Source organism: Vanacampus margaritifer, chromosome 14 (genome assembly GCF_051991255.1).
Source record: "Vanacampus margaritifer isolate UIUO_Vmar chromosome 14, RoL_Vmar_1.0, whole genome shotgun sequence".
NCBI classification, from domain to species: domain Eukaryota; kingdom Metazoa; phylum Chordata; class Actinopteri; order Syngnathiformes; family Syngnathidae; genus Vanacampus; species Vanacampus margaritifer.
Window position 1 is genome coordinate 17,976,528 of NC_135445.1, and position 23,449 is coordinate 17,999,976.

General features: G+C 38.7%; 1 protein-coding gene across 3 annotated transcripts in view; it reads right to left on the minus strand.

Annotated features, from left to right (window-relative positions):
• Positions 1–23,449, minus strand: part of dcc (DCC netrin 1 receptor) — a 360,471-nt gene that overhangs the window by 44,166 nt on the left and 292,856 nt on the right. For all 3 annotated transcript variants that reach the window (XR_013296680.1, XM_077586110.1, XM_077586111.1), the window contains exons 22-26: positions 22,153–22,218; positions 18,447–18,609; positions 11,030–11,253; positions 8,568–8,684; positions 2,622–2,771 (exon numbers count right to left, since the gene is read on the minus strand). Coding sequence is in view for 2 of the 3 variants with exons in the window: in XM_077586110.1 (XP_077442236.1) it covers positions 2,622–2,771; positions 8,568–8,684; positions 11,030–11,253; positions 18,447–18,609; positions 22,153–22,218 (720 nt within the window). In the remaining variant the exon portion in view is untranslated. The remainder of the gene's footprint in view (positions 1–2,621; positions 2,772–8,567; positions 8,685–11,029; positions 11,254–18,446; positions 18,610–22,152; positions 22,219–23,449) is intronic.

Below are 23,449 nucleotides of genomic sequence, written 5' to 3' on the forward strand. Positions count from 1 at the left end.
TTTATTTATACAGTATTTGTAACAAACTGGGTTATTTATGTGTGTTTTATTGTTGGAGCGTACTGTTGAGGTGTTGTGGTGAAAATATATTGTTCTGTTAACGCTGAGTGCTGTTATTTCCAAGTTCCTGAACAAATCAGTCTGTGAACGGTGTGTGAATGGGAGATAGGAAGAAAAGCCAGGCGGGAGGATGAGCACCTTTATCGAGGCAAATGAGGCCGAGGGCTCTCAATCATTCCTGCTAACGCGCTCCAGGGTGTACGTGAGATTTCAAAATAATTTTCAAGGGTAGCACCCATGCCAAAACCCTTGTAAATAATATTAAATAGTTATGAAATTATGTAAATATTTTAGAACAATATAAGTTTATAAAATGAATGTTATATTTAGTAGGCTAGTCAACAGCAAAATGGTCCAATCCAACCTGTTATTGCCTGCATGTAAATGTAGTCTATGTGTTTTATTAAATATTTTGTCTTTTATTTCTGGTAATGTTGTATATTGTAATATGAACTTTTAATATGAATAAATAGATAAAAACATTGTATTTTTCATTCACTGACATGAATGAATGCTTGTCTGTCTCTTCATCAAACACAAATGGGATGAACTCCAGCTTAGAGTATTAAGTGGTGCAGAAAATTGATGGGTGGGTGGAGTAAAACTAATTACTACATGGAAAAAATGTGGAGGTTAAAAAGATTAGAATTATTCATTATGTCTATTTTCAGCAGATCTTACCGCAAGTAAAGAAATTAATCAAATATACATAATGTCTGTGGACTACACATTACACCGACCCCAGGCAAATTTCTCCCAATGCATTTAACTTAATTAAATGTTGGTTAAATTAGACAGAAATGTAAGTAATTTCATTTTAAATTGTATTCAACGATTGTGAGTAGTCATCACCATCATTAAGACGACAGTATAAAGAAAGTAATAAGAGATGGCTGAGAAAGCTCATACGCAAATTGTGAGTGGTACTTAGTGGATCCATACACTGTACAGTTTTATTCACCCGTACACCACGTACAGTAGATATTAGCCAGCTAAAGTCAGAAGTCTGAAATTATACTTTTTCAACGGCTTGTGATATCTTGCACAATAAAGCACCCACAGCCTGGGGCTTTTTACAATGTCATACAAGGTGTGATAGACAGAAGGCTCAAGTATCGTTTTGCGTTCCCCTTGACAGTTAGTTGTAACTGCATTTTGTTGCCAGTGATCAGTCCTCCCAGGGTGTCAGCTAATTGAATGACTCTGAGGCTTCTTATTGTTTCTCAGCTGTCTTCAAGTCATTGATACAAGCTGACAAGAAATTAGGCAATTATTGAATTACTGCTCCCTACTGCGTCGTTTAGCTCTACGGTAAAGTTGTCTCCAATAAGACAAGAAGCATGATAGGAGGAAGACCGGAGATCACACACAACCAGTCAATTCTCTATTTATAAGATTTTCCATACAATTGTTTTATGATGGAGTTAAACATTTTGTAATACACAAATACAGACAATTTTATCTGTAACATTTACACTTTGGCACGGTACCTGAAATCAACACTGGCCATAAACGTACATTTTACTCTTCAATTTCTAAATCTAACATAGATTATTTTTTCTTTTATGTCAAAGACCAATCTAAAATGTAATTTGAAAATGAAGATATCCTGTAAGATACATTGTGGTCATCTACGACTATGCATTTGCACGGTCGTTTGTACTGTCAGCTTGAGAATTAATTACAAAAGAAACACTCCTCGTGCTAAAATTTGGCTGCTGGTGAGACGATCACAACCACCATCTTTATCATACAATCACCAATGCTATATATATATTTTTTTACAGTGTAATGATTCATTCATTCAGCATGATTTCAAGTGTTTTTTACACATTATACAACCTTCTGTTCCCAAATGCTCGTGCAGTAAACAATAATAACACACTAAATCAGAGATAGGCAATTTTGATGACTACAGGAGCCACACGTTTTATAGCCATTCCCTCAAAACCAATACTATAGATATGCATACCAAAGTTATGACTTTTAAATGTATTTATGAAATACCAAAAATACAGTGGAACCTCTGGTTATGAACTTAATTCTCTGATCCTTTTTGTAACCCGAAATGTTGGTAAACTGAGGTAATGTTTCCTGTTGAAATGAAGGTCACTGCAATTAATCTTTTCCAGCCTCAAAACTATGCTATACTTATTTATTTATTTTTATTAGTGTGTGGTTGTAAATACATTTAGTGAAATATAGGGGGGGGGGGGGGGCAAGTGAAATACTAATATAATGAAACATTGACACTAAATAAACATAAATGTCCAGTATATTATTGCTCTTACTTTGATCATGATGGAGTAGGAGAGAAAGGTTAGGACGACTACAGCTACGACAACTCTTATTCTATAAAAACAGAGTTTATTTTGGTTCAAAAGTGTATTAACTGTGGAGAAAAACAAAACAAAAAACATACTCACCCTGACATACTGTACTCACGGTTCAGCACCAGCAGATTCAGCATATTCAAAGATTTAAAATAAAAAAAATAAAAAAATAAAAATAAACTTTGTTTGTAAAAAGGGTTACAGTTTTATGACCATTTGTGGTTTTACCTTGTGTGTATCCTCTGTCCACAGTCAGGCTGGGGAAAGGCATCGGTCTTAAACTGAATTTGGTGTGGGTGAAGCTGCATGATGGGGAAGGAAGTATACCAGGATACTGAGAGGAATCTAGAGATGGCACTGGAATGGCACTGACCACCGCTGAAAAAGAAAAAGGCAGTGGTCAGTACAAATAACACAGATATAAAAAGATGCAGAATGTCTCATCCAGTCCAAAAAGGTTCAGCGAATGTGATGTGCTGCTAAGTGATGCTAATCAGACAAAAGAAGGAATTTGACGTTTTTACACACAACATAGATGTTCGGGATTATGACCATAAATTAAAATGAGTAATGCACAAATTTAATGAAACGAAAAAAAGTCTGTTGCACTTAAAATAACTATAAACTTTGGTCAAATGTATTACTATTGTTATTAGTGATGCCAATAATGCATTAATACTCTAATATGCACACTTTTGTTTTTTGATAGTGAGTAATCTAACATGTTAATCTTTCCAGACCAGGAATCAGATTCAAATTACTTATCAAAGTCACAAAGTGTTTTTGGCATTTTCCTTAGTAAAAAGGTAAGTACTTTGTAGTATGTATATGTGTCTTTATATATCATGAGTTATTAATAATAACAAATGAACATAATTTGAGCATTTTTTTCTTTTTTTTTTTCCAATTCAAAAATGATTTCACTCTTTAAAATACAACAATTGAAAGGGGACAGAAGGAAGTAAAAACTTGTCATATATGCCCCTGATCAACACACACACACAAATCAACACAAAATGAATGACAGCGAGCGGTCATCAGTGTTTATCAATCTAAAAGACCTTCAAATTGAGCAGTACCAAAGATATAGCTCCCAGTTCAAATAGACTGGTGACCTCTGAGTATGTAAGCTTTCTTCTTCTGTGTCAGGTCAAGATGTCACTTATGCGCCAAGTCACGTGTTGAGCATGTGGGGAACTCAGGTCACAGTCATTATTTTTGAGTTTGTGTCAGCTAAAGATACAAACTATTAAGATTCATTGCACACTCTGTGCTGGTGGCATAGAGTTATCTGGCATCAAAAACTCCACATCAAATTTGAAGAAACATTTTAGTCGCAGCACGTTTTATTCAAGCTTATAGAAAAATCCCATCAGATTGTGTGAAGCACAAAGCTGATAACTAATGCAGGAGGTCCCACACAACACAACAAAACACTTTTTACCAAAAGTTTTAAGAATAGTCAGAATTATTCAACAAAAAACAAAATAAAATCAATACCACACTTTTGTCATTCTGAGTATTTTTTTCTCATTCTGTAATAAATAAAGGTCTACCATTGCCAACTACAACAGGGGTTAGGGTTAGGGTTAGGGTTAGAATGAAACAAAGACGTTTAAATAGATTTCTGGAGAATATTTCTACAACTTATTCCATCCATCCATAATGCAAGATATCAGCAAGGTTTGATGTGTTGTACACAAAGGTCTACCGTTTACAGCTACTACAGCAGTCAGAATGAAAAAAGGCCTTGCTGCATTCAAAGTACAGAAAGTATGGACAGGTACTGTTTCTGTATTTCCACGTTGACACAATTTTAGAAGTTAATCTATAATATGATCTTAAAAAAAAAAAAATATGCATGAAAAGTGTCATTTGATTTAAGTTTAATTCAATTTTAATGTAGAATGAAGACATGTCGGTTGCCATCTGCAACTGGATCAACACAATGTATTGAGAAAACAATATTTAAAAAACAAAGTTTCAAAATCTTGAAAGGATCAGCTTTTGCAAATACACTGTAGAGAACAAGCAATGAGGATGTTTATTGGCCTCCAGGTCTGATTCCACTAAACTCTGATCAATACGTGTATTGATTGGAAATTGTTGATTATTTGAATGCAGCAAGGCTGTGATCAGCATCTTTAAAGAGATTAGTGCGTGTTTGTGTGTGCGTGGTTCAATTTGTGTGCATGTCCGTGTATTGTGTGGGGTGTTGTGATCACTTTAAGCATAGCAGAGTTTGATTACAGCAGCAAGATGACCACAGATGAGCAAGGGTCATCAATACTGTTATTGACTGAAATTATTGATCAGAATGAGGCAGTGGGGCAGCTGCAGGTTAATGGAGATTTGTGCGTTTGTATGTGTGAGTGACAGCCAGAAAGGGAGATTGAAAGGTTAAAGAGTTTAACATGGATGACAAAGTGTGAGAGCATCATGGAATCTAAAGATACATACAGGCACAGACAGACTTTAAGTTCAAATGTATCAACTCAGACTTTTTGGTCTCCACCTACAGAATTCACTGTTGTCTTTACAATTGATTATAACTGAGTAAATGCAAACAATAAGCAGTTATTTTATGTTGCAAAAATACAGTTGAAATAGAAAATCGTATGGTGTTGATTCAGACCAGGCAGACATACATTACATAAATCTGTCCTGGCTCTGAATGGACTACTTCCAAAAATGACCATATATGGTAAATTACCATATAAAATCTCTTATAATTTACAGCTACTTCATTCTGCAGTTAAGTATTTGACATTTTAGCATTGGCTTTTAACCCTGTAACGGCAAACATATCATATTAAATACAAGACATTTTGAGCCCTCTATTTCATGATTTTTCAAATGTTTTCCCCTATTAAAACCCTGACGTATATGATCTGACACATGCATTGCACAGATAATCCATTAGAGGACAGTATTACCCATCTGATGGCTTTTCCAGCGACCTTGCAAGATCGCCCCAATTGAAAAAGTAGAGACACCTATACTTATTAATAGTGGGAAATGTTCTTTCTGATTTTTGGAAATACTAATATGTTTAGTATGTCTATTATTATATTTTTGACAAGTTATGAATGTACAAATTTAAAGCATTGTGACCGGATGTATCAAATATGACACAAATCTAAAGTCATATGGGGAAGTTGATTTAAAAAAAAGTTCAAAAGGACCAATAAATACTCTATTTACACAAAAAAAATCTGAATTTTCTCTCATGTATTTCATGATTCAGGCTTTATAGGGTTAAAATGGTGAAACCATCAGTGTTGTATATGGAAATGAGCACAAATGGAGAAGAAAGTAATGCTAAGGACTATAAACAGTGACAAATATAAAATTATCTATAGTGGTGGAAGCAAATATGAAATAAATAATAAATGGTGTGGAACAATCTGATCTCAGTAAATGAAAAACTTTATCAGTGAAGTATGGAGAAAAAATGACAGAAAAATCTGAATATCAGGTGTAGACATGAGGTGGAGGTTCTAAGAAAGATGAAAAGTGGCAAAAGTACTGGACCAAATGACCAGATACAGTACTACCTATATTGTGTAATCACTACTTTAAATGACAAATTGCTTCCAAGCCTTAAAATGAGACAAAGCCACATAATCTCAACTTAATGAGAATACAGAGATCATCAAATGGAAATCGCCCTAACAGAAGTTTAGTTTTGAGAACAAAATACTAATGGAATGACAATATGAGCAAGAGGAGGGGAGGTTGAGGACAGGTCCGTGTGCGGGAAGCCTTAAGGGTTTCCTGTGTCTGGGTGACCCACATATCACAGGCTTATATGAACAGCCAGTATGGCATGTCACGTTGCAAAAACTAAACAAGTCACCCACTGACTCACACACTCCAAAAATAACAACATGGGGCCTGCTTGACCTGACAACCTGATTGCTGAGATAACACAAATGCATTTCTTAAAACAGCATTGAACTACAGCAGCAAAACAAGATGGTGGGGATGAAAATTTGATACGGGAGGAGAGGAATGCTTGCAAATACAAAGTGAGAGTGGGAGCAACACAATTACAAGTGGAATTTTTCAGCCCAGAGTGAGGCGGCAAACAATCCTCAAAGAGAGATCAGAAATGGATCATCTGCTCCAAGGAGAATGAAACTTGGTAAATAGGTGTAAGAAATGAGCTCGCAAGAAAAGATTCAGACAAGTAAATCATGTCAACAGGTGTCTAAAGCAAAATTTTATAGTGCTGAGTAATATAAGGAGGTGAAAGTATGTTATATATACCGTATACCAATTTGGGAACTGTTAACATGATTAGAATTAACATGCATTAACTGTGAACAAGTCCATAACCAGACTTGGGGGGTCTGTGTGGAGGTGTGTGTGTTTTGCTCACACTCACCGGTGAATGCATAATACAATTTAAGAGCTCTGTGACAGGAAATAACAGGAAAACACCCATCCATCCATACCGCTTATCCTTGGGAATGAAATGTTGTACAAGATAAAGCAAAACTGACAGCCTCACCTATCAGCGTCATGGGCGCGGCTGAATACATTTCAAAATTGTCTTCGAAAACAGCAGCTTTGGACAGACCAAAAGGCGTACACATACTGTAAATGCCATTTCCTTACTGCCAATGTTGATTTCTGTTAGTTCTCAAGCTGAAGATGAGACTCATGTTAACATGGTCCAAGATACCTTGCCAGGCACAAAGTCAGAACAAATAAGTGAAGAAAGCATTGATGATGCAGAACTGCAGGCAGTGATTCAGAATATGCATAATGATTGGCCTGAAGGCTCATGTCAACAATATTGTCATGCGATGTTGCAGCTAGGTGACACTATTGGTATGCTCCTCAGACAGCATAGACTAGATACACGTACTTGAGTTTTTAAGGAAGAAAGATATAACGTCTTATAATGCTCATATTGAATACACATATAATGGTAATAACAGAGAAGATTAGGGCATTCCCCCATGAATAAAATTACATGCCAGATAGAGATACGGTTTTACTAGATGGGTTTCCGTCTACACATTTTTATTAGAATTTTTTAAGAAATGTGAAAATAAACCTGATTTAAAATGCTAGAAATCAGAAAAATGGCATAACATTTTCAAAAATGTTTTTATGCTTGGAGGGGCTGGGCCGTATCGATAAAAGGAAAATGTCAATTTTGGCTATGGAAACAGGTTTTGCAAATATACAATGACAGGACCAGATACCTTTTGACCGGGTAAAACATGGCTCCTGTCATGCTGAAATGTTTCAGCCAGAGTTCGTCTGTAAAATGCTCCTGAACATCCACTTCCCAAAAGCCTTTTACATGCTTGCGTTTCCATACAGACGGAGAACGATGTGGTGATCTCCTTATCTCCTGCAGTATTCTTAACATAAACAATCTTCTTTGCCATCCTTTACAGGATGGCTTGGTATGCGGTCAATGCTGACACAATTGTGACCAGAGTTATTCCAAACCACGAAAGCTCCTTCAGCAATCTGTCCATGATCCTTTTTGTTGAAAGTCAGCCAAGTGTCTTGTGGCAGAGAGACACTCTCATATGACGTCATCTCATGGCGTCTCCTCTACTCTCAGTATTCACAAAATAATAACACATGAAACAGCCATAAGTCATAAAAATACAAATTAAAAAAATAATTACCTACCAGTGGAACCAATGGAAAATGAAATTGACAAATAGTGGGGTACATTGTGTTCGTCTGGGGCCATGGTAATATTTGTACATCTATACCATTTGTCATTTTACACCACAATCTCTCGTACATTGTCACCTATTGACAAGAAATATCATAGCAAAGGCAGAATATTTCATGCAACTACTGAATTGGATCTCATTTGAAAGTGCAGATGTACTTAATATTTTGGCTTGTGTTAATAAAGTGTTGATGATACACATTTTCATTACATAATACATTACAATATTAGATGATGAAACAATGATTTAGCCTCATAGGGCATCTGAAGGGGTCAAGTGATTTATTTTGTTAATTGTGACTTATGGTCATTTTCATTCCTGCCCTTGTGTTGCTATGTCATATGAGAGTTTGGGTCTTCACTGCTTTCCAGCTATCTGAGTGGCTCACCATGTTACATATCTCTGGTAACAATTAGTATATGAGCTCAAAATTAAGTTATATATATACAAATACAGTACATACGTGTGTTGCTTGGTTGTGAATCCATAGGAATCATCATTTTGCCGCGTGTTCCTCTCCTGGCAGCCAAGGATCTTTCCAGTGTAGAAATACAGCTTGACGCTTCATCACCATCCGCTCCTGTAATGTTAAAAAAGCTTACTTTATTTTTCTTTAAAGTGTTGTTTTGGACACAAAATGAAAGTATGTTGACCTTAAAGGGACAGTGTGTCTTCTTCTATGATTTAAAAAAAACCTCTTTTATTAATTTGTCCTTTTAGTTTTCACACGATTCACGGCAGGACGCGAGTTGCCGGTCATGACAATATTCATACAAATGGCCGAAAAGTACATGGACCAAAAAACTATTCTTATTCTACTAATGACATGAACATGGTGTATATATAGTAATTTCTGGACTATAAGGCACACCTGACTAAGACGCGCTAGCTAAAACTGAGCAATACTCGAGTTTGTTACACATATAAGCCGCACCGGACTGTAAGCCGCAGGTGTTTTAATGTTACCGCACCGGGTTCCTGCTACTTTCTTCTTTTGTTTTTTTGTGATTTAATGGATAAGATTTGGGTCTTTTTTTTTATAGACGTTCAATGACTTAATGAATTCTTGTCACAATATTGTAAATAGGGTAAAACTAGGGAACAGTGTGTGGAGTGAAATGTAATCTAGCCTATCCTTGGCCTTGCTAATGATGGCAATATTTTTTGCTAATTTATATTGGTCATGCCAAATAGGTGACTTCCAGTTAATTTGCTCATCAATTATGACTCAGAGAAATTTAATTTCCTGCACCCTTCCAATTTCAGCCTCATTTATTTTCATATGCATGTGAATGTCTGTTATATGATTTCCAAATAACATCATAGTTATTTTCTTGTCCTGTACACATTTAATGATAATTTATTAAAATCAAACCACATTTTGAGGATGTTCAATTCCTTGTGTATTGTTTGGTGTAATTGACTTAGATCATCACCTGAACAAAAAATGCTTGTGTCATCTGCAAAAAGTAACACTTTCATTGCCTCTGGCACATTACAAACATCATTGATGTATACTGTATAATACATAATTTGGGCCCCCATACTGTCCCCTGGGGGACACGACAAGTAATGTTCAAGAATAATGAGCAGTGATTGCCAATCAGTGCAAATTGCTTCCACATAGCCTAATAACTTTTAATCCACTCCCCAAAAATGCCTATGATAGCAATTTTATATAACTTAGTTAATAATGTCACAATTAACGGTGTCTTTTCTTTAAGTCAATGAAGAAGTTAAGTCAATGAATTGAATACCAATTGCATGTTTTTATTGGCCCTTGCATTTGTTATTGTTTCAATTGATTCTATTAATGCATGTGCTGCTCATCTATTACCCCTAAATCCATACTGACTATTGACTTTTTCATAATAAATTGTACTTTACTAAAAAAATAATCAAAAATTTTGTTGAACAGTCTTTTTAATATTTTTGAGAATTGCGGATGCTGTGAAAAGGGTCTATAGCTTGCAAAATTATATTTGCTGCCAGTTTTGTACAAAGGAATTACTTTAGCAATTTTCATGTGGTTTGGGAATGTACCAATCTGGAATGATAAATTACTTATATAGGTTAATGGTTCGGAAATCCCATTGATTACCCATTTAAGCAGTGTCATGCCAATATTGTTATAATCAGTTGATGTTTTTGTTTTTTTCAACAACCTCCAGAATCGTTTTTTTCCTCCACATCCTTGAGGATCATTGGGTTTCAGATTTCTCTTCACCAATGCACTCATGTTCTACAGATTGTTGCGAGTCTGGATCTGGAATATTTTTTTGCCAGATCAGGGCCTACATTTACAAATAATTTGTTGAACCCATCTGCAAACCCCTCCATATTATAGTTTTCTGTGTTATTTACTAAAAAATATTTGGGTGAACTATAATGTTTAGTGCCATCTCTTAAAAGTCCTTTAATATTTTCCATATTTCTTTCCATATTATTCTTATTATCATTTAATTTGTTCTTATAGTATTCCTTTTTACTAATACTTATAATGTTGTAGTTGTTTTTTAAATATACATTTATATTTTGCATCCTTTGTTTTCAGTTGTATAAAATATATATATAATGCATTTTTTTCTTACAGCCATTTTGCAAACCTTTAGTCAACAGAGGACATTTTCTATATGTTTTATATGTCTGCTTATTATTTATTTATCTAATTGGACAATGTTTATAATGTATACATTGCTTACAAAATGCTACACACTGTCTCTTTAAATTTGTGGTTTGACTTACGAACCCTCTCTGAGAAAATATTTTATTATATTTAATCATGCTTCGTGTCAAAACTGATACAGGATGACAAAAGATTAAACTGGCTTTAAATTCAAAATGCTATATTTTGGTTTCCTGTGTTTTAATCATATTAGCTAAGATTATGAGAAGTGCAAAATGTAATACACATGTAACCTGCACCTGTGTGGCTACTCTTGCTGCCCATCTGGCTCTCTGATTGGCTGTGGGCAACCTGCGGAAGATCCTGGCAAGATTGGATGGGAGAATCGTGCCCAGATGGGGCCACACTGGGAGCTTTCTCAATGTTCTTCATCTCCATCTCCTCGTGATGGATCCAGAGGTCAGGAGGTCGTAGCTCCTTCTGGCTGCCCTTCCTCTTACTGGCGCTGTGGCTTGCTCTTTTCCTGCAAAAGGGGGGGGGGGGGGGGGGGGGGCAAAAATATATGAGCGAATGCGGATAGATGAAATGTCAGGTGGGAAATTGAAAGGATGCTGGAATGAATATCATTAGACAGTGCACAACAAGTCGTACCTATGGAGACTAAATTACTGTAATAACAACAGAAGCAGAATATTTATTTATAAATTCCTGTTTTTTAAGTCATTCACCAAGTGTTGTAATTAAAATAAGCAAATTAATAAAGCAATAATCCTCAATAATTAAATACTAAAAAAACAATTTTTTAAGAAAATTAAATAATATATTAAGCCACTGGGGCGGCACGGTGGTTAGCACGTCCGCCTCCCAGTGCAGAGGACGTGAGATCGAGTCCGGGCTTTGGCCTTCCTGGGTGGAGTTTGCATGTTCTCCCTGTGCTTGCATGGGTTTTCCTCCGAGTACTCCGGTTTCCTCCCACATTCCAAAGACATGCATGGCAGGTTAATTGAACACTACAAATTGTCTATAGGTGTGATTGTGAGTGTGGATGGTTGTTTGTCTCTGTGTGCCCTGCGATTGGCTGGCAACCAGTTGTACCCCGCCTACTGCCTGAAGCCAGCTGGGATAGGCTCCAGCGCCCCCCGCAACCCTTGTGAGGACTAAGTGGTTAAGAAGATGGATGGATGGATTAGGCTAATAACCTTATTAAATGTTTAGTCATACCCCAATCTACAATGCTGACATTGAAAATAATGGACTTGAACAAAAAAAAAAAGATAATATTGTCATACATTATTGAGCAAAAGTTGTTGATTTCATGGGTGCAAAAGTATGTGAACCTCTCACTTAATCAGACATTGCACCTCCTTATGCAATGAGAACTTTATCCAAAACACTTTCTTTAGTGACTTATCAGTTTTTCACATCTACTTTGGGGATTTTTGCCACTCTTCCTTGCAAAATGCAGCCAATTGAGAGAGGTTGGATGGGCGTCTAGCATAAACTGCCCGCTTCAGGTCCCGTCACAGTATTTTGAAAGAATTGAATTCAGGATTTTAACTGGGCAAATCCAGAACATGAATCTTGTTGTTCTTCAGACATTCCTTGGTTGTATTGCTGGAATGCTTTGGATTATTGTCATGTTGCACGATCAATCTTCTACCAGGCTGTAACTTCACAAAGAACGGCTTCAGGTAATGAGCCAGGATTTCACAATATTGCTCTGAATTTATGATTCCCTGGACTATGTGGAGTGGTCCAGGTCCTGAGGATGAAAAGCCAGCCCAGAACTTGTGAACGTTCTCACCACCTTGCTTCACCGTAGGGAGAAGGTTCTTTTGCTGGTATGCAGTATTGACTTTTCACCAAACATGACTGTTTTAGTTGTGACCAAACAGTTCCATTTTGGACTCATCTGTCCATAGAAGGGACTTCCAAAAAGCTTCAAGTTTGTCCAGCTACTCTCTGGCAAAGTTGAGATGGGCAGCTTGGATCTTTTTTGTGAGTAGAGGCTTCTACCTAGCAAGCCTTCCATGAAAGCCTTGTCGATTAACTTTTCTTCTGATTGTTGAAGCATGCACGTGTCCAGATGCATCAAAAGAGGTCTGTAAATCCCTTGACGTGATGCACAGGTTGGCTTTCACTTGAATTATCATTTGTCTTGTGGGTCTTGCTGATATTTTAAAAGGTCATCCGATCCTAGGCTGGATTGTAGTATTTTTTAGATGATCTGCTTCACAGTGGAATGATGAAGCTAAACATTTTTAATTGACTTTATAGCTTTCCTAGACAGATGTGCTGTCACTACCCACTTTCTGAGGTCCCCTGAAATGTCCTCTCAGCATGACTGACCTGTATGGGTTCACCTGGGTAAGACTAAAGTGATGTGAGTGACATTGTGAGTCGGTGGTGATAACACCTCTTTAATTCCACTGACACACCTTCCCACGAGGAAGCATAATCTGGAGAGTCTGAGGCCAAGGTGGCAAAAAAGCTCCACAAAGGCAGGGCCCAGAGGGTGAATCAGATCCTTATCGAGTTCTTAAAGCTTCTGGTTGTTGCTAGGCTGTCCTGGTGGGCACACTTCAACAGCATCACATGGGCATCAGGGACAGCGCCGCTGGATTGGCAGACCAGGGTGGTGCTCCCCTTTTTAAGAATAGGGATCGGAGAGTGTGTTCTGACTACAGCGGACCACACTCCATCACCTCCTTGGTTATTTCAGGGGTTCTTGAGAGGTGGGTACATTGGGAAGCTGAATTTTAGATAGTGTGGGTTTTGTCCAGGCCATGCAACCTTCCTCATATTTTTTTCTTTTCATCTGAGAAATCGAAAGACTCCCTGTTCAGTCCCTTCAGTTTTCATTTTTAGATAATCAACTTTTTTTTTGTGTACTTAAATTTAAACTGTGCTAAGCAGCACACTATTTTCCTCTCTGAAACATTTGTGGGATTTTAGACAAATCTCTCATAGATTTTGGTCTCTTACACTAAATGACGGTAGAATCACAGTAACAAATTTGTTGGCTAAAACACCACATTTGAGTAAGTCTGGTTTGTTAATAAGTGATCAGTAGGACTGGCAACTTAGCCAAGCTGTCAGCATCAAAGTGTGCAGAGTCCATTCATCCACCATTTTCCGAACCACTTATCCTTACGTTGGCAACAGCTGGTTAGTGCCCTAACTGGCTATTGAAGTGAATTTCAGGATGAAGTTGTGTTGTTGAGGTAGATAGCCCAGTTTGTGACTGTGATATAAATGCGGCAAACCTGAAGACAAGTTACGTCTGTGCTTACCAAGACACGCTACTGGGATCAACTTCAAAATAAAAGCATTTCAAGGCATAGATCTCCATATTTGGTAAGGTAAGGTTTATTTTGAAGTTGGTTTTCTCACCGCGTTAGTGCCATGTAGCCTACTGTCATGCATACTGCCGTTGGTTTGACTAGTCGTAGTCAAGTGCCATAAACAGCGGGTATTCGAGGCAGAAATCACAAGGACTGGTTTCAACCTTATTAATAACAATCGTGTGCTTATGATTATGCCAATTTTGCAATCGTGGCATGTAATAATCCAAATCGTAAATTAATTCCGATTAATTGCACAGCCCTACTCTCAATCTCACTCTCGTGTGAGTTGAAATGTTGGTCCCAGTTAATGGTGTTAAAAAAGTCCCTTTGTTGCTCATAATTTTCCTCCGTCCAGATCTTGATGGTCTTCTTATGTAGTGGCTCTTACTGCAACATTCTGTATGTCTGTTGTTTGTAGAGAGACAATGTTTTGATCAGAACATCCAAGAGGGGAGCGCGGAGTGCACATATATGCATCTCTGACATCATACATTAAGTCCGGTTTTCTATTTTATTTTTGAAGTGGAAGTCCACATACTGTGTAAAGTTGAGGAGAGTGGCAGAGATAGAGACATGATTGAAGAGCCAAGATACAGTATGATGATGAGTGCCTTTGAGTGCCTTGTCTGCAGTGTAGACACGGTGTTGTGGATGCATTCAAATGCAGTAGCAGCACTGGTGAAGGGAAGGATTTACTAAACACCACCATGACAATGACACGTGAAAACTCTCAAGGCACCCAGTATGGCCGGGCGCTGTCTGCCTGAAGCTGTGTCCGTGCTGCCGAGCTGCTCTTTAACAATGATTTTCCCAGGGTTACACCACCTGTTGTTAAAAACACACACACACCTTTCTTCTTGCCACTCTGCTTGTTTGCAGTTGCACGGTCAAGTGAGAAACACTCCATGGTGACAATAGTGTCTGGCCTGACCTGGTCCAGCCATGTCTTGACAAAGCATATGAAAGTGCTTTCTGTGTACTCCAGCTGCAGCTTGATCAATGCCGATAGTTCGTCCATTTTATTTAACAGACAGCAGACATTTCCCATGCTAATAGTTGGCAGACATGTTTTTCTCTCTGTCTGTCTGTCTCTCCCTCTCTATGTCTCTCAATGCTTGATACCAGCCTTGCAGCCTTTTCTTTTGCTCTTCATCTCTGCTGGGAATTCAGGTTTGCTGGCATGGATAATTCCAGTGTTGTCTTTGTGAGCCAGTAGCTGCTACCGACAGCTGCTACAATACATCCGTGGTTGAAACTAAAGGGCTCACCCAAGCAGACTCAAAATGTCCAAAAACATTTTGAAAAGAATGGCAAGCAGGTTAGCAGATTTAAACCCCTTGCTACATAATCATGTAAGACTTTAAATAGTTAGGACAATATCGAAATAAAACAAACAAACAGGAAATAAAAAACAACAGATGAATAAGGAAAACCAAGGACAGAGCTGTTGTACCTTGCTGCCAACCCTGCAGCATCATCAAACAAAGGAAACTAGTGAAGCTCACTTCTTCACTTGGGGAACAACACAATCGGATCCACGGGACAACCTTCACTGTTGAGCGTTCAACAGTAATACTATTGAAATAAGTCGACAATAAGGATGCAATCCATAAATAACAAATAGTCGGAATGAAATTGTATGATTCAACACTTAGGCTTGGTATGTACACAGCCATTTTTCAAATCTTAAAATACTTTTTTTCTCTGTAACAGACCCCACACATTCATCCATCCATCCATCCATCCATCCATCCATCCATCCATTTTTCTTATTTATTTATTTTTTCCTGGAGAGCTCAGTATTGTTCATTCGGTAATTTTACCGATTTGACATGTCATCATCATTGCTCTCTTTTTTTTTTTATATATATATATTTATATTTTTTTGTATGTGGGTGAATATGTGTATGTGCATGTGTGCGTGCGTGCGTGCGTGCGTGCATTCATTAGTTCACCTAAAACCTATAAAAAAATTAATAAAATCCCATACCGTTTCCCTAAACCGAACACTTCCAGCCAGAGTCGTGAGGCCGTCAGGAAACCCGAGAAAGGACCAAAGAAAAGAAAGGAAAGTGAAATCCAGCACCGACCAGACACCACCCACCAGGCCACCAACCAGAGTCCTTCACCAACCCCAGAGACATCTAAATTTCAACAAATCAGGGAGACCTCAAGAGACCAAAGGAGAGACTGAGGAAAGGAAGGAAGGACAGACGAACTGGAGTGAGATCCACAGACAGCAGCCTCCACCGATTCAATGACCTGAGGAAGATTGTGTCTGAGTTTCGATAGATGCTGGTGTGGTGGATCTGGCGTGCATGAAAATCTCCACCAAAGACGGGAGCCGTCGACCCCCGCCAGGACAGAGCAAGCGCAACACAGGACAGAGCAAGCGCAACACCTCAGGGACCCCCAGGCCGCGGCAGCGCTAAAGGACGACCCCCGGGCCCCGCAGGGGCCACCGGCCGGAGAGCAAACCCAGGAGCAGGAGCGCCCCCCACCCCAACGCGGCCCGCGCCTCCAACCCAACGCAGCAGGACGGGGCACCCAAGGCCCGCCAGGATCCCCACCGGCCCACAGCCCCCGCTTCCCCCACGACCCCGCTCCCCCCCACGACCCCCCCCCCCCACGCCTCACAACTCTGTGAATTCCCGAAATGTTGGTCCCACTATGTAACAAAAACAAGACCACACACGCGCACTCACACACACAAACACACACGCACGAACGCACGAGTACATATTGAACACATTTAATATTTAAGATTGATTGCATGATTGCATGATCTGTTTTGGACCATATTATTGGGATAAATCCCCTCTCAACACACCTCAGACCAAAAGCTAATCTTATAGGAACATTTTATGTAATGTATTGTTATTGGGTGTTTGATGTCCTTGAGTAGGAAAGGACAACATCCGGGACAAAAACAGCCTTTATGTGTGTACACAGCCTTAAACACTATCAATAGGGAACAGAAACCCACTGACACATGCTCATCTTGAAAACCTCACAGTGAGTGCAAGGACAAACAACTACATGAAGAAAGTCAAGAACATGCAAAGTATGGCACCTTTCACTCATCCTAGGAATATGATATATACTATACAATATTGCCTAAATTGAAAGCGTTGGCTGTTTGTTTCTCTGCTTGTGGGGTATACAATTTACAGTATATGTAGAAATGAAAATTTCCATAGATTCGCCTGCTACTCCAAGAGTTGGCAAATGGTCCCAAAGTTTCCAAACAGTGGCAAAGGAGTAGCAAATAGTTGCTAATCTTCACAATACTGTACCAAATAGTCGCTGATAGTCACCATCTGTCTTTCCCAAACACTTTCCAAAACATCTGCGTGTTGCTAAATGCCGCGAATGACAGAGGCAACTCCCCTCATTACCTGGAGCTTGCACCGTGTCGATAAGAATTTTTCATGTTTCTGTGTTTTTTTCTTTTTTAAGACAAAAAAGGTTGTGCTTTACCTTGACTAGTTTTGGCGACGACTGCAGCAAAGCACAAACTTTTTTGTCTTCAAAAAGAAAAAAAACACAGTACGATATGTAGATTTGTAGACAAGATTATAATTTTTTTTGCCAATTTTTCATGTTGTTAAACATTGTTTCTAGACGACAAGTTGCATGAGGGCATGTGAAATATGTTCTTGAAAAATATATTACACATAGTAAATTATTGTTTCTTTGTTTTTCCAACAAATGTTGGTCTGCCTTTGTATTTGAGTCATTGGTTTTATATCGTAATAAGTTACTATATGTTCAGCCAGTTGACCCCGGAAGCTGTACGGCTATTACTTGAATGATGCAGAAAATTTAATTTAACATGGTTCTGTTATACATTATATGGTGCCTTAAGGCAAATACCTCCATGTTAACAGGAGTATTGTCTGTCAGCTCCATTTCCATCCATCTTAAATTAAATGGGCCCAGGTCAGTTTTGTTGAGTAGAACAGATATTGCGGAAGGATGGTTATAGGTCAGAGATGTATTTTCTCTTTACCAATTAAAATATTATTAATTCCATTAAAGAAATGTTACCGACTGACTGACTAAATTGTAGACTAATATTTTAGTCTACAAAAATTTGTATGATTTGATAACATTTGATACGACTATATATATATATATATATATATATATATATATATATATATATATATATATATATATATATATATATATATAAACATTCATACGAACTTTGAAGGTTTAAACTAAAATTATTTTGGTGGATGAAAGCATTCATTTGAGTTTGTAGAAGAAAAAGGGGAAAACAGCTACAGTATACAAAACAATTAAGGCTGTTTTACATTCACAGATGCTTGCTAACGTTTCAAAGATTAAATCAATGTCTTACTTGCGCTGTTGGGCGGAGGAACGTCGAGTACACATGAGGGCCACAATAACGACTACGACCACAGTGATGGCGCCCACAGAAACCACGATGATGACCAAAAGGTTACTATTATTTTGCGGGGTAGCACTGCCGTGCGGTGGATGCATTTGACCAATGGGAGACTCTGAAAAAGAGGAAGTAGAGATTGAATGATAAAAATACAACACCATTAACAATTCATGTTGCAAATATTGCTACTGTCACCATTACAAAAGCAAATAGTTTTATACATTTTATAAATACTGAATTTAGAGTAGTTGTCTTGTGATGGGAATGTTTTCTGATCAACCTGAAGATTTTCACACTGCTTACTGTTTAGTCTGTGAGCATCACAACACTCCAAAGCATCACCATACTGCCAACAACCTATATTCAGATAGGCACTAAAACGACTAAATAGCGTAAATAAAGTGTTTTACAAAATATTACATTTTCATCCAACAATACATCACAAACACTGTCTAATTAGGTAGTGTGTGAAAGACAAGAGACACAAATCGAGATGTTAATGAGGTGATAGTAATCTATAATATGCACAGTCATTAATTTGCTTGCCCTTTGAGCAAGAGAAAGAGAAAAGAGAACAAAACCCTGTTGGAGAGAAATGAAAACTAAAAGCATGCAAGGATGTTATTAGAGAGTGAGATTAAGAGTGTGTCAGTAGCAACAAAGCACGAACAGGGTCAAAAACTGAAACTGCAATGAAAAGATGAAATAATGAACAAAAAAATGTGGCGCATGGGTGGAAGAGACACATGAGAAGGTACTGAGAAAAGAGAGAAATGACTGTGACATAGAGAAAAAGGCAGTTCTACCTCTTTCACTGTATCCTCCGTCTAAAGTCTCTTGTCTCTCTCTATGAAAACCACAATCCATCACATCTCACAACTGAAGCGAATGGGAGAGTGATACAACGCTCATGTCCTGAAGACACGTTTTCATCATGGTCTGAAAGTGTTTCTACCGTTCATTTCATTCCACACTTAAAGCAATAAAATGTAGTCTAGGTATATATAGCAGCTAATCACGGTAAAGCAAAATGTCCAAACCAATAGGTCACTATTTACACCTGTCAATTTAAGCAGCTAAAATGTTCAATTACTGTAATTAGGGCAATACCTGAAGACATTAAAAATTTAAATAAATAATAAATACATATATAATCCCTTTTTCCTAACATTGATGTGGATTTACCAGTTTTAACACATCCATTTATTTTTTTACCGCTTATGGGCTCTTTTTTTTTTTTTTTATAACTTAAGAGCACCAATTTTATGGCACCATTCAAACTGACAGGGTTTTACAATGAATGTTTTGCCTATGAAAGTTGGTTTTGCAAACAAAGCAATGAAATAGAAAAATTAAAAAAAATGCTGGTGTCTATCTTAGCTGACTATGGGTGAGAGGCCTGGACTGGCCACCAGTGATTCTCAAACAGAGAAAAGTCCATTCAGACTTTGGGATAATTTAGAGCAGAGGTCCAACTGTCCAAACTTTTTACATAGAACACATAGAAAAAAAGGACGCAAAAGCCGCTTTGAATTTATTGAACACAAATCAATCAATTATTAAAAATGTAAAAATTTATCCACTAGTACATATTAAATTGTAAATATAATTCAGCGATGTTAAAAAACGATTGTGTTTATTGTATGTTTATGATTTTGGCGACGGCTGCATGGTGTGCTCTGCCTCGCTTGCTTGAAACCAGGAAATGGGTGTGTGCAAGAGTTGCTTGTGCTTGTTTCTTTTTCTGTATTTGATGCAGGTCTTTCCAGCATACTGGTGTTGTTATAGTGCCTAGAACTACAACTGCAGTTAAAATACGTTGCTGCCGAGCTCAATTTACACAGCTGCAGCACTATGTTGCGCAATATCAGTCACTCAGCCGGGAGGCTGCACACAAATTAGCTGGAGGCGGCTGCCACAAATTCTGAACGCAGGAAAATCCCTGCTCATAAGTTTACACGTTCAATCGCAAGTGTATTTTTGTGACATCTTCCATTTTCATTCTGCCCACTTCCACCCTTTCTTTTTAAATTATCCTAGCGGGCCATGTCAAATGTAATTTTTAGTATCTACCTAGCTACTGAAAAATGAATGGCAGGCCAAAAAGGCCAGAAATGGCCCCCAAGCTGTAGTTTGGACAGCCCTGATATAGAGTCTTCAATTAACCAGTTTAGACATGTTTTTTGATTGTGTGACGCATGCACCGAAAATCCACAGGGAGGACAGCAAAACTCCACATCAGAAAAAAAAATAAAATATATATATATATATATATATATATAGTACTGTAATAATATAAATGTAACTCTTATGATGCAAAATTATCAAACTTATTAAGTAATTTAATAGGTACATTACTCATTTTAAGTTTCTGTAAGTGTTCTTAGGGCGAAATATAAGGGTAATCACTCTTCAGGCTTAAGATCATCATGCATTTAATTAAAATGTTCATGAACAGATTTATTCTTCTAGCTCAAGGTGATGTATTCTAAAATGTATTAGTTAATGGTCTAGACAGTAAAGAGCTCCCACACATACTATGAATAAAAATTGGGAGAAAGTAAACACAGTTTGGGTCATGCTGTCCTTCAGTAGAAAACTGCTGCTGAGGGGTCTTCCAACAAGCCCATATTAGAACACAACAGGTCAGATCACAGCGACAGTCACATTGTTGACACGGTCAGAGATGAATCTCTCAGCTGGTAGTTTCTCAGTGAGAGGAATTTGAGCAATATGAAGACAAAGACGTTTTAAAGATGAAATATGGTCAACCTGAGGAATGACCCTTTGCCCTCAGTGACCTGGCTTCCTCCAGGCGTAGGAGGGCCAGGTGGATTTATGATCGCCTCTGGCAGTAGCAGCACCACCACCAATGCCGACAAAACATTTGTCTCCAGACAAGCACACGCATGTGCACACACAAAAAAGAACACACACAAAAAAGAACACACACACGAAAATCACATGATTCTCAAAAACCCTGCAGTGATACTATTAAAATAATACAAGCTACAGACATTGACTTCTGACCTTCATCGAATTTCAAGTAAGATTATGTTAAAGTGCATGATACTTTCTTCCAATCCTTACCTAGTTATTGTTAAGCTTAAGCATAACTAAATTGAGCCTATATTGTCAGTTTGAAGGAAAACAAAGTTATGATTTTATGTTATCAGTAAAAATATTAGCTTATCAGCATTACCAAAAAATTACACATTGGTACAGTCTTGAGAAAATGGGAAATGACTATTTTAAATCACAGTTTACAAAGCAAATATATGATCAGACATAAAATGTCATATAATCTTGCTAGCCTATTATCATTATATTGATGCACTATTGGTTCGGTGGGTCATTTTCTCCATGAACATTTGTAATGACGACACTAATTTATAAGAAGTTAAAATGTAAATGTTTACAGTACATACACTGAAATTTTATATCACTAGGCTACTACAACAAATAGGAAATGATGCAAATAGATTGTAAACAACCAATTATATACTGCACCTGTTGTAAATTTAGATACACACGCAAACACACACATGAAATCAGATCTAAGTGTTATTGCTAAATCAGATCTGAGTGTTACTTAATAGCATTACACTGTAGAAATATTTTTGTTCACATAGTCCAGTTCCTTGTGTATATGTTTTACCATTTATGCTGCTCCGGTCAATTAGGTTGCTATCAGATGGCCAGTAGGCGTGGTCTCCTCCTCGACCTGGAAGACCCAAAACAAAACAGAAGAATTTCAAATGAATTGAATGTCTGTTGTGATCAAACCAGACCACAAATGCTGACTTATATTACTTCAAACGATTTTTTTGTTCATTGGTTGAGAGGTGTGGTCAGACATTTAAACTTATTATTGGCATTTTTAATGTCTTATTTAATGTGTTAAATTTTCCACTTTCAGGGGCCATATTATGCATACAGACTCAAACATTTCCAAAGATTAATTTCAGTCTTTTCATTTATACAAGCTGGGGAGAATTTTTCAACAACCGCTGTATTGCAAATCATCCATTCCAAACAATAGGAAAATATATAGTAAATAAAATATATAATACAGGGTTAGTTTTTCACTTAGATCGTTGGGGTGACGACCGGGGCCTCTTCCCGCTGGGCCTGGGGTTCGGGGATGCCGCCCGTCCTCCGGTGCCCCCATCTCCCCTTCTGCCCCTGGTGTTCCGTCCCTCCGCGTGGTGGGGTGGGCGCGGGTACCCTCTCCGCTCCGCTGCCCGGCCCCCTCTTCGGCGCAGATGCCTGGGTGCGGTGTGTCCCCGGGGTCTGGGGTCGGGGGCTGGGGGGCTGTCGGTTGGTGGGGGCGGCGGCTTGGTTGGTGGGGGGGTGGTGGTGGGGTTGCCGGGGTGGGGGGTGCTGGGGTGAGGAGGGTGTCTGGGGATTTGGGGACCTGGGGGCGGTTGGGGCTTGGTTGGGGTGGGTGGCGGGGGTGGTCGGTGGGGGGTGGGGGCGTGGGGGGAGCGGGGGTTGTGGGCCGGTGGGGTGCCTGGTGGGCCTGCAGTGCCCCGTCCTGCTGCGTTGGGTTGGGGGCGCGGGCCGCGTTGGGGTGGGGGGCGCTCCTGCTCCGGGGTTTGCTCTCCGGCCGGTGGCCCTTGCGGGGCCCGGGGGTCGTCCTTTGGCGCGGCCGCGGCCTGGGGGGCCCTGAGGTGTTGCGCTTGCTCTGTCCTGGCGGGGGTCGACGGCTCCCCTCTTTGGTGGAGATTTTCATGCATGCTAGATCCACCACACCAGCATTTATCGAGACTCAGACACAATTTGTTTCTCCCTCAGGTCATTGATTCGGTGGAGGCTGGTGTCTGTGGATCTCACTCTGCTTCGTCTGTCCTTTCTACCTTTCCTCAGTTTCTCCTTTGGGCCCTTGAGGTTTCCCTGATTTGTTGGAGTTTAGATGTCTCTGGGGTTGGTGAAGGTTAGTGGCCCGGTGGGTG